At 44.8% G+C, this 12,663-nt stretch overlaps 1 protein-coding gene across 1 annotated transcript in view; it reads left to right on the top strand.

The window, feature by feature from the left end:
* Window positions 1-12,663, top strand: part of LOC109919640 (mastermind-like protein 2) — a 37,663-nt gene that overhangs the window by 10,228 nt on the left and 14,772 nt on the right. The window contains exon 3 of the mRNA XM_048597683.1: window positions 9,757-9,868. Coding sequence (XP_048453640.1) covers window positions 9,757-9,868 — 112 coding nt within the window. The remainder of the gene's footprint in view (window positions 1-9,756; window positions 9,869-12,663) is intronic.

The raw sequence follows: 12,663 nt of genomic DNA, 5'->3' as shown, positions 1-12,663 counted from the left end.
TGAGTTATCAGTTAATTTTGCCGCTTTTGAACATTTCATGTAGCCAAACAAAGTTATTAGTCTTGAAAACACTGGACTCAATATCTTGCATAAATGTCTGCTTCTTATATGTGGACTGAATACTGAATGTATGCTGCATAGACTGAACTCTCTTATCTGATAGTATATCATGTTCCATCTCATAAGAAATTGTCCTCACTTCGTGTGAAGTCCACAGGACAGCATAGGAATCTGGAAAAGTGCAGATTTTAAAAAAAAATTCCATTTATATAGTGCCTTTTGTGACCTCGGACCATCCTAAAACTTGTTTCAGCCAGTAAAGTTCAAAGTTGTACACATCCAGCTCCCACAAACAGCAATGTGATAATGACCAGGTAATCTTTACGTTATGCTACTGATGAAGGATAAATAATGGCCAGAACATTAGAATACCTCCCCTGTCTTTTTCAAAATACTGACACAGGATCTTTTATGCATTTAAATTACATAGAAATGGCACTGAACATGGCATCCAGGATTGTGCCCAGATCCCCACCAGTAATGTTTGCAACAGATCAGAGGTACCGTATTCTCATTTAACCCTGGTGCCACTCTAGTGATAGAATCATAGAATCCCTACAGTGTGGAAACAGGTCCTTTGGCCCAACAAGTCCACACCAAACCTCAGAACATCCCACCCAGACCCATCCCCCTATAACGCACCTAATCTACACATCCCTATGGGCAATTTAGCATGGCCAATTCACCTAACCTGCACATCTTTGGACTGTGGGAGGAAACCAGAGCACCCAGAGGAAACCCACACAGACATGGGGAGAATGTGCAAACTCCACACAGACAGTTGCCCGAGGCTGGAATCGATCTGGGTCTCTGGCACTGTGAGGCAGCAATGCTAACCACTGAGCCACCGTGCCACCCAAAAATAGAAATTGTGTCCAGCACTTGTATTCCTCCCAATCTAGTTCCTGTTCATTGCACAGTTCCTTCATTTCACTTTTGACAGCTCTGCCTTCAAACTTCTCAGCCATAAAGTCTGGAGATTCCTCCCTTTGAATGTCAACCTTTAAGATATTGTTTACCTCCTATCCCCTCCTGATATTTATCCTGTTCATTTGTTTTAAATTTTTTATACTAGCCCCAGATCATGACCATGAACGAGATCATGTGCTTCCCTTTAGCCACTTAATATGTGCTTCTTCTTAAGCTGACTTCCACTGGCAGGACACAACCGAATCTGTGGTACAGTCTCAGGAGATAGTCTCGGGAATTCTTTCAGTGCTGACTGTGGATTGACACCTTGCCTGGCCCAGCCTCCTTTTTATTGCACATTCATGAAGGATGGGGAAAGTAGACAGAGGAGTGGTATGGAAGTATTGGTTAGTCTGGGAAAGAGAATCTAACCTCTTGTGACCCCTCCATTTCACTGTGCAATCTGATCTGCAGTTGTGCAGGATGATTGGTGGTAATTGCATTCTTGGAAGTCCATTATTTAGACAAGCTCATTAAAACATCTGTCCGATTGTGTGGCTCGAGTACTCCCTGAAACATGGTGGGAACTGAGAGGTTGCACAGCAAGCAGCCATGGAATTGCCACTCACTCCAAGGTTAAATACGGGTTTTGAACGTAACACTCTCCAATGTGGCTGGTGGATTTCTCTATATTTAACTACTTTTGTTGGAAGGTTCTGGGCAGATGCCAACAAATTCTCATGATCAAACAGAATTATTATCGTTGGAATCCAGGGGTTGAGGAGTGGGAATTCAACCTTATTGTCTGACAAGGAGCTCCTGTTTCTCTCCCTACGCCTCCCCCATTTTCCACTCCTCTTCCGGTCCGAATGTATCCATGCATGAGCCTCTGTACTGTCATCTACTGTATATATCAGGGTCAATGCTCCTGAACTGATGAGTGGATACTTCAATGTATTGGCAAAGTGGTGGTGTGCTACTGCAATTTGAGGTGGACTTCTAGCTGGTGATTGCTATTTGGGGCCAACTCATAGAGTCATAGAGGTTTACAGTATGGAAACATGCCCTTCAGCCCAACTTGTCCATGTCGCTTAATTTTCACAATTAAAAAAAAATTCATCTTTGCCTGCGTTTGGTCCACATCCCACCATACCTATTCCATCCATGTACCTGTCTAAATATTTCTTAAATGATGAAATTGTTCTCACTTCCACAACTACCTCTGGTAGCTCATTTCAGATATTAGCCATCCTCTGTGTGAAAAAGGTGCCCCTCTAGATCCTTTTGTATCACTTCCCTTTCACCTTATCCAATGCCTTCTAATTTTAGACTCCTACTATGGGAAAAGGCTATTGGCTAGCTAGCTTATCTGTGCCTCTCGTGATTTTATAGACTTCTAATAAGGCTACCCCTCAGTCTCCTACACTTCAGGAAAAAAAGTCCCAGCCTATCCAACATTGCCTTATAACGCAAACCTTCCAGTCCAGATAACATCCTAGTAAATCTTTTCTGCACTATTTCTAGCTTAATAATATCCTTTCCATAGTAGGGCAATCGGAGCTGCACACAGTACTCCAAATGTGGCCTCACCAACGTCTTGTACAGGCTGCATCAAGACGTCCCAAGTCATGTACTCAATGCTCTGACTGATGAAAGTAAGCCTGCCGAAAGCCGCCTTCACCTCCCTGTCTACATGTGACTCCAGTTTCAAGGAGCTATGAACCTGAACCCCTTGATCTCTTTGTTCTATCGCACTCATCAGGGCCCTACCATTTACTGTGCAAGTCCTGCCCTCGTTTAACCCACCAAAATGCAGCACCTTGCATTTATCTAAATTAAACTCCATCTGCTATTCTTCAGCCCACTGGCTTAGTTGATCAAGATGTTGCTGCATTCCCAGATAACCTTCTTTACTGTCCACTATACCACCAATCTTCATGTCATCCGCAAACTTACTAACCATACCTCCTAAATTTTCATCATAAATCATTTATTTAAATGATGAATGACAGTGGGCCCAGCACCAAATCGGCCTCCAGTCTGAAAACAGCCCTCTACCACAATCCTCTGTCTTCTACCGTCAAGCCAATTTTGTATCCAGTTAGCTAGCTGTCTGTGGATCCTGTGAGATTTAACCTGATTGAACAACCTACCTTATCAAAGGCCTTGCTAAAGTCCATGTAGATAATGTCTGAATAACTCTTCAAGCTTGAGTAAGTCTTACAAAATGTATAAAGTGTCGATAAGAAAGAATTGAGGTAATTGTAACTCTTGAACTGTCTTTTTTAGATATGTCTGATAGTGAACTGTTCCTAAACACAATGTGCAGTAGTTCTTCCAATGGAATGATAGGTTTTGGAATGCATGGAGGGGTGTTCAGGTCAAACTTGTTTGGTTGGACGTGACCTACTTTTCCACTTCCATTCAGTTCGCAGTTGAAATATTCTTCCATCTAAATGGTCCACTTTTCAAAGAGTTAGATCTCTGATGGGGACTTCACCAGCTCTTGTTGCAGAAGGAGGAAACCACGGCCAAGAAATTGGAAACTAGTGATTTCGGGACCTGTAGCATATAATGCAGATTGTGTGAATGGAATAATTTGATCTACCCAGAACCAAAAAGGAAATAGCCCATTATTGACCGATCTTGTCAGATCTGGTGATGTCAAAAAGCATTTTCAGTCACTATAGCTGTGTGCAGTATACACCATTGTCAGAATTGGTCTGTTACTCCTCTGCCAGGACTGTAGACTTTTAGCCTTAAGGAAAGATTAGACAGGCTTATTTCAGAATATAGGAAGTTCAGGAAAGATTTGACTGAGCTGTGTGAGAGGCTTAGCTAAAGAAGGTAAGAAGGATCTTTGCCCCGCAGTAAGGGGTGTCAATAACCAGAAAGCATAGATTGAAAATAATTAGCAAAGGGATTAGATAGGAGTTGGTGATGTTTTTCACCCAGACAACAGTGATGCTCTGCAAATCACTGTTTGAAAGGGTGATTGAATCAAAAACATAGAACAGTACAGCTCAGTACAGGCCCTTTGGCCGACAATATTGTGCTGACCTATTATCATACTCTAAGATCAAACTAACCTGCATACCCTTCATTTTACTATCATCCATGAGTCACTTAAATGTCCCTAATGTATCTGACTCTACCATCACCGCTGGCAGTGCATTCCACACACCCACCACTCTCTGTATAAACAACCTACCTCTGACATCTCCCCTATACCTTTCTCCAATAACCTTAAAATTATGCCCCCTCGTGAGAGCCATTTCCTCCCTGGGAAAAGGTCTCTGGCTATCCACTCTATCTATGCCTCTCATCATCTTGTACACCTCTATTAAGTTACCTCTCATCCTTCTTCGCCCCAATGAGAAAAGCTCTAGCTCCCTCAACCTTTCCTCATAAGACCTGCCCTCCAGTCCAGGCAAGATCCTGGTAAATCTCCTCTGCACTCTCTCTAAAGCTTCCACATCCTTCCTATGATGAGGCAACTAGAACTGAACACAATATTTCAAGCGTGGTCTAACCAGGGTTTTATAGAGCTGAAGCATAACCTCACGGCTCTGAAACTCAATCCCCCTGCCAATGAAAGCCATTACACCGTATGCCTTCTTAACAACCCTATCAACTTGGGTGGCAACTTTGAGGGATCTATGGATGTGGACACCAAGATCCCTCTGTTCCTCCACACTGCCAAGAATCCTGCCATTAACTCTGAATTCTGCATTCAAATTCGACCTTCCAAAATGAATTACTTCACACTTTTTTGGCTTGAAATCCATCTGTAAATTCTTTGCCCAGTTCTGCATCCTGTCAAAGTTCCGTTGCAACCTACACCAGCTGTCCACATTATCCGCAACTCCACCAACCTTTGTGTCATCAGCAAACTTACTAACCCCCCTTCCACTTCCTCATCCAAGTCATTTATAAAGATCACAAAGAGCAGAGGTCCCAGGACAGGTCCCTGCAGAACACTACTGGTCGCCGAGATCCAGGCTAAACACTTTCCATCTACTACCACCCTCTGTCTTCTATTGGACAGCCAATTCTGTATCCGGACAGCCAAATTTCCCTGAATCCCATGCCTCCTTACTTTCTGAATGAGCCTACCATAGGGAACCTTATCAAATACCTTGCTAAAATCCATACACACCACATCCACTGCTCTTCCTTCATCAATGTGTTTTGTCACATCCTTAAAAAATTCAATAATGATTGTGAGGCATAACCTGCCCCTCACAAAGCCATGACAACAAGGTGCAGAGCTGGATGAACACAGCAGGCCAAGCAGCATCATAGGAGCAGAAAGGCTGACGTTTCGGGCCTAGACCCTTCATCAGAAAAGGGGGAGGGGAAGGGAGTTCTGAAATAAATAGGGAGAGAGTGGGAGGCGGATAGAAGATGGATAGAGGAGAGGATAGGTGGAGAGGAAACAAACAGGTCGAAGAGGCGGGGATGGAGGCAGTAAAGGTGAGTGTAGGTGGGGAGTTGGGGAGGGGATAGGTCAGTCCAGGGAGGACGGACAGGTCAAGGGGGCGGGATGACGTTAGTAGGTAGGAGATGGGGGTGTGGCTTGAGGTGGGAGGAGGGGATAGGTGGGAGGAAGAACAGGTTAGGGAGGCGGGGACGAGCTGGACTGGTTTTGGGATGCGGTAGGGTGGTGGGGGAGATTTTGAAGCTTGTGAAATCCACATTGATACCATTGGGCTGCAGGGTTCCCAAGTGGAATATGAGTTGCTGTTCCTGCAACCTTCGGGTGGCATCGTTGTGGCACTGCAGGAGGCCCAGGATGGACATGTCGTCTGAGGAATGGGAGGGGGAGTTGAAATGGTTCGCGACTGGGAGGTGCAGTTGTTTATTGCGAACCTACTGCACCTCCCAACAACTGCACCTCCCAGTCCCTAACTCCCCACCTACACTCACCTTTACTGGCTCCATCCCCGCCTCTTCGACCTGTTTGTATCCTCTCCTCTATCCATCTTCTATCCGCCTCCCACTCTCTCCCTATTTATTTCAGAACCCCCTTCCCCTCCCCCTTTTCTGATGAAGGGTCTAGGCCCGAAACGTCAGCCTTTCTGCTCCTATGATGCTGCTTGGCCTGCTGTGTTCATCCAGCTCTGCACCTTGTTGTCTCGGATTCTCCAGCATCTGCAGTTCCTACTATCCCTCACAAAGCCATGCTGACTTTCTTTAATCAAACTATGCTTTTCCAAATAATCATAAATACTGTCTCTCAGAATCTTCTCCAATAATTTGCCCACCACAGAAGTAAGATTGATTGGTCTGTAATTCCCAGGGTTATCCTTATTCCCTTTCTTGAACAAGGGAATAACATTTGCCACCCTCCAATCATCTGGTACTACTCCAATGGACAGTGAGGACGCAAAGATCATCGCCAAAGGCGCAGCAATCTCTTCCCTCATTTCCTGTAATAACCTTGAGTATATCCTGTCTGGCCCAGGGGACTAGTCTATCCTCATGTTTTTCAAAATTTCTAGCACATCCTCCCTCCTAACATAACCTGTTTGAGCATATCTGCCTGTTTCATGCTGTCCTCACAAACGACAAAGTCTCTCTCACTGGTGAATCCTGAAGCAAAGTATTCATTAAGGACCTCCCCTACCTCCTCCAACTACAGGCACAAGTTCCCTCCACTATCCCTGATCGGCCCTACCCTCACTCTGGCCATCCTCTTGTTCCTAACATTGGTATAGAACACCTTGGGTTTTCCTTAATCCTACCCACCAAGGCTTTTTCATGCCCCCTTCTAGCTTTCCTAAGTCCATTCTTCAGTTCCTTTCTGGCTACCTTGTAACCCTCTACAGCCCTGTCCAATCCTTGCTTCCTCAATCTTAAGTAAGCTTCCTTCTTCCTCTTGACTAGATGTTCCACATGTCTTGTCATCCAAGCTTCCTTCACCTTACCATCCCTTCCTTGCCTCAGTGGGACAAACCTATCCAGCACTCTCAGCGAGCGCTCCCTAAACAACCTCCACATTTCTGTCGTGCATTTCCCTGAGAACATCTGTTCCCAATTTATGCTCTGCAGTTCTTGCCTAATAGCATTGTAATTTCCCCTCCCCCAATTGAATGCTTTCGCGTTCTGTCTACTCCTATCCCTCTCCATGACAATAGTAAAGGTCAGGGAGTTGTGATCACTATCACCACAATGCTCTTCCACCGAGAGATCTGACACCTGGCCTGGTTTGTTGCCAAGCACCAAATCCAATATGGCCTCTCCTTTAGTCGGCCTACCTACATATTGAGTCAGAAATCCTTCCTGGACACAGCTGACAAAATCTGCTCCATCCAAACTATTTGCACTTAGGAGGTTCCAGTCGATATTTGGGAAATTGAAGACACCCATGACAACAACCCTATGACTTCTGCACCTTTCCAAAATATGCCTCCCAATCTGTTCCTCAGTGTCTCTGTTGCTATTGGGGGGTCTGTAGAAAACTCCCAATAAAGTGACTGCTCCTTTCCTGTTTCTGACCTCCACCATACTGACTCAGTCGTCAAACCCTCCTTGACAACCTCCCTTTCTGCAGCTGTGTACTATCCCTGATTAACAATGCCACTCCCCCACCTCTTTTATCTCCCTCCCTATTTCTTTTGAAACATCTAAACCCCAGAACATCCAACAACCATTCCTGCCCCCTGTGATATCCAAGTCTCCATAATGGCCACAACATTGTAGCTCAAAGTACTGATCCATGTTCTATGTTCATCACCCTTATTCCTGACACTTCTTGCATTAAAATAGATACACTTGAATCTATCACACTGACTGAAACTTTTGCCTTATCAACTGTTTGTCCTTCCTCACAGACTCCCTGCATGTTGTATCTGCCTGTACACCAGCTACCTCATCCTCTGATCCGTAGCTCCGGTTCCCATCCCCCTGCCAAACTAGTTTAAACCCTCCCGAAGAATTCTAGCAAACCTCCCGCCCAGGAGATTGGTGCCCCTCCAGTTCAGGTGCAACCCATCCTTATTGTACAGGTCCCACCTTCCCCAGAAGATATCCCAGTGATCTACATATCTACATAGTAAGGTCACCATTGTCTTCCTCCTACACCAGCTCCATAGCCACTGTTCAGCTGCACTCACTCCTAGCCTCACTAGCCCATGGCACCGGTAGTAATCCTAAGATTACTACTTTGCCTGTCCTGCCTTTGACCTTCCAACCTAACTCCCTATATTCACTTTTCGGGTTCTCATCCCTTTTCCTAGTTATGACGTTGGTACCAATGCGTACCATGACTTCTGGCTGCTCACCCTCCCCCTTAAGAATCTTGTAGACTCGATCCAAGTCAACCTTGATTCTGGCACCCGTGAGGCAACATGCCATCTGGGAATCTCATTTGCGACCATAGAATCTCCTATTTGTTCCCCTAACCATTGAATCTCCTATCACTATTGTTCTCCTATTCTCCCCCATTCCATTCTGAGCCACAGAGCCAGGCTCTGTGCCAGAGAACTGGCGGCTATGTTTTTCCTCTGGCCTCCCCCAACAGCATCCAAAGTGGTATACTTATTATTGAGGGAATTGGCCACAGAGGATCCCAGTACTGTCTGCTATTCCCTTTCCCTCTCCTGACAGTCACCCAGCTACCTTTATCCTGTAATTTAGGTGTGACTACCTCTCTATAACTCCTCTCTATCAACCCCTCTTCTTCCCGAATGATCCGGAGTTCATCCGGCTCCAGCTCCAGTTCCCTAATGCGGTCTGTGAGTTGTTGGAGTTGGGTGCACTTCTCGCAGGTGAAGTCAGCAGGGTCACTAGTGGTGATCCTTACCTCCCACATCCTATAAGAGGAGCATGCAATTGCCTTAGCTTCCATCCCCTCTGCTCTAAATTTCCAAAAGAGATGAAGAGAAAGGAAAAAAAAGAAAAAATCCTCACCTTACTGACCCTCCACACCGCGTCTTTTTTTTGGTTAGAGGAGGATGGGTGGGAGTCAGTACACATGTAGTGTTTTGGGTTTAGCCGCTGCCCGCATATATTAGGTCAAGGTCAAAACAGAATCCAAGATGCACTGATGAAACCTCACAAGAGAAAATTTCTCCTGTTACATGCATATCTATAACATCAAAAGAAATAATATCTGATGTTAAACAAGGTTTCAATGCACTTGTCAGAATATGGATTCTCATACTGGATTCCCCACATGGTAGGTAGAATTACATGCAGGTTTGGAGGCCGGAAACATTTAATTCAGCAGGAGGGTGATGGTGAGCACCCCACTGCCTTTCAGTTTTTACCTCATTTATGAGCCATCCTGTGCCCCCATCAATTCAAACGCATAAGTGGGCAATTGTTTGCAGGCTGTCATGGGGATGACCTGTTCAAAGATACTCAGTGCCTGATCAAGGAACCCCACCCTGTGACACTGTCCCAAAAGTGCCTTGTGGACTCCTAATTCAAAATGCGAGGCCTCCATCCCTTGCTTTAAATACTGTCCATGGATCTTGGCTTTCATGTGTGTTGATGTGTTCAGTGATAATGAGCTACTTCCCCACACAGTGCTCCAGTCAGTTGAACCTCCACTCTGTTGGGCCTCTAGTCTGCCTCCCTGGGCCTCTGACATAAATTAGTAACTAGTTGTCAGCAGCATTAGTGAAGTCTGTGTAAAGGACATGTCTAGCACATCTATTTCACCCATCAGGCTGTGAGTCTGCTGGGATTATATGAAGTAGGGAAAAAGGAAAAATAAGTCTTGTTTTCAAAGATGTTACTTTTGAATTACTGTTGAGTAATAACTGACTTACTTTTTAGGAGAAAATGAACACACAGGATCAACCTAGCAGGCATTTGACTAGGCCACCTCCAGATTATAAAGAACAAAGGCGAAATCTAGTTGGAATTCCACAGCCAAGTCAGTTTCCAGGTAATGAAAAATGTAATGTTGCACCTTGAACTTTGTTTTCTATACATTGCAATAATAATGTTACAAAATATAAATGTATTTTGCGTTAATTGTATTTTTTTCTGAATAACATGGATTCTAATAGATGTTTAAGATTATAAATTGTTCAGTACGGGAAGATTTACAATTGTCATAATCTTCTCAGTTTGGTTAGGTTAAAAAAGTAAGGTCACCATTGTCTTAGCATACCATAGGGCTGCTCTCTCATTAGAGACATGATTGTTGATTTTTAACCTAAGAGTCACCACACCTCAGGCAAGGTGAGGGGTTGCGAAGGAGAGTCCATCATGGTAATTTCAACTAGTGTGGGAATTTAACCCACACTGTTGGCATCACTCTGCATTGCAAACCATCCATTATGCCAAACTTAGCAAACCAACCCCAGAATGGTAACTGCAAGAGGAAGGCTATGAACAAGGAGAACAATATATAGCAATCATCAACTTCACCAAGACATACAAGAGGAGATCCGAGAAAAATGTTTTTCGCCCAGAGGGTGACAGAAATATGAAACATGGAGACAGGTACTCTTGCAACATTTAAGAAGGATGAGCACTTAAAACACCATGGCATAGTAGGCTATGGACCACATGTCTATACTGAGCCAAAGGGTTTGTTTTTATGCTGTCAGACTGTACGACTCTAACAGATCTTCTATTGAGGCTGTTGGAGAAAGCTTGCTGCCTAACACAAGGGAATGCCACATCTTCATCAGCGAGTTGCTCAATACTGAAGATGCTGCACTAACATTCCACGCCACAGAACACCTTCAGCGACAAATGGACAAATTCTTTCGTGTGTGGCAGTCTTAAGCAGAAGCTAGAGAGTGTTAATTGGGAGGAGCTGTTATCGGGCAAGTCCACATTTGACATGTGGGAGTTGTTTTAAAGACCTTCTGATCAGAGTTCAGGACCGGCATGCTCTTGTAAGGAGGAGAGATAAAGATGGCAAGGTAAGAGCCCCTTTAATAACAAGGGAGGTTGTGTATTTAGTCAAAAGGAAAAGACAAGCATGTGTAAGGTTTCGGAAGCTAAAATCAGACAGGGCCCATGAGGAATATAAAGAAAGCAGGAAAGAACTCAAGAGATAACAAGGTGTAGAGCTGGATGAACACAGCAGGCCAAGCAGCATCAGAGGAGCAGGAAAGCTGACGTTTCGGGCCTAGACCCTTCTTCAGAAATGGGAGAGGGGAAGGGATTCTGAAATAAACAGGCAGAGAGGAGGAGGCAGATAGAAGATGGATAAAGGAGAAGATAGGTGGAGAGGAGACAGACAGGTCAAAGAGGCGGGGGTGGAGCCAGTAAAGGTGAGTGTAGGTGGGGAGTTAGGGAGTGGATAGGTCAGTCCAGGGAGGACGAACAGGTCAAGGGGGCGGGATGAGGCTAGTAGGTAGGAGAGGGGAGTGAGGCTTGAGGTGGGAGGAGGGGATAGGTGGGAGGAAGGACAGGTTAGGGAGGCAGAGACAAGCCGGGATGGTTTTGGGATGCGGTAGAGGGAGGGGAGATTTTGAAGCTTATCTGCAGTTCCTACTATCCCAGGAAAGAACTCAAGCAGCGAATTAGGAGAACAAGAAGGGGCCATGAAATGACCTTGGCAAGCAGGGTTAAAGAGAATCCCAAGGCATTCTATACATACATTAAAAAACAGGAGGATAACTAGGGAGAAGATAGGACCACACAAGGATAAAGGAGGGAATTGTTCTTGGAGGCAGAGGAAGTGGGCGAGATCATAAATGAGTACTTTGCATCGATATTCACCCAGGAGAAGAATATGGAGGATAATGAGATTAGTGTGGGCATTTTGAGATCAAGAAAGAACTGATGTTGGGTATTTTGAAGAACTTTAAGTTGGATAAGTCCTCAAGGCTCAGTGGTATTTATGCCAGGTTATTGAGAGAGGCAAGAACGGAGATTGCTGGGGCCTTGACCGAAATCTTTGTATCCTTGCTAGCCACTGGAGAGGTCTCGGAGGATTGTCAAGTAGCTAGTGTTGTTCCTCTGTTCAAGAAGGGAAATAGGGATAATCCAGGAAACTATAGACAGGTGAGTCTCACATCGGTGGTTGAAAAGCTATTGGAGAGAATATTTAGGGATAGGATTTCCATGCATTTGAAAAAGCACGGTCTAATTAGGGACAGTCAGCATGGCTTTATGCAGGGCAGGACATGTCTTACTAATCTGATTGATTTTTTTGAGGAGGTTAAAAAGGTGATCAATGAGGGTGAGGCAGTGGATGTTGTCTACATAGATTTTAGTAACACTTTCATCAAGGTCCCTGATGGTAGGATCATCCAGAAACTTAAAATGTATGGGATCCATGGTGACTTGGCCAGCTGGATTCAGAATTGACTTACCCAGAGAAGGCAGAAGGTTGTGGTGGAAGATTGTTTTTCTGGCTAGAGGTCCATAACTAGTGGTATTCCGCAGGGATCCATACTGAAATCTCTGCTGTTTGTAATAAAAATAAATGACTTGGATGAAAGTGTAGATGGGTGGGTTAGTAAATTTGCAGATGATACAAAGATCAGTGGAGATATGGATAATGTAGAAGGTTGCCAAAGGAAACAGTGGGATATAGATCAGTTGCACACAGAGGGGCACCCAGAACGGCACTGAGGACGCCAATTTCGAGCAGTTGATGGTGAATATGCCGGAACGAGTGGGACAAGCTGATGTTGACCTTGTGGGAGGTGCAGAAAATGTTGTCCGTCAATGGGAACATGGCATTTAATCTGGGTAAGTGTGAGATACTGCACT

Source organism: Rhincodon typus, chromosome 6, assembly GCF_021869965.1.
Source record: "Rhincodon typus isolate 14 chromosome 6, sRhiTyp1.1, whole genome shotgun sequence".
NCBI lineage: Eukaryota > Metazoa > Chordata > Chondrichthyes > Orectolobiformes > Rhincodontidae > Rhincodon > Rhincodon typus.
This window is presented reverse-complemented; position numbering and strand designations above follow the sequence as displayed.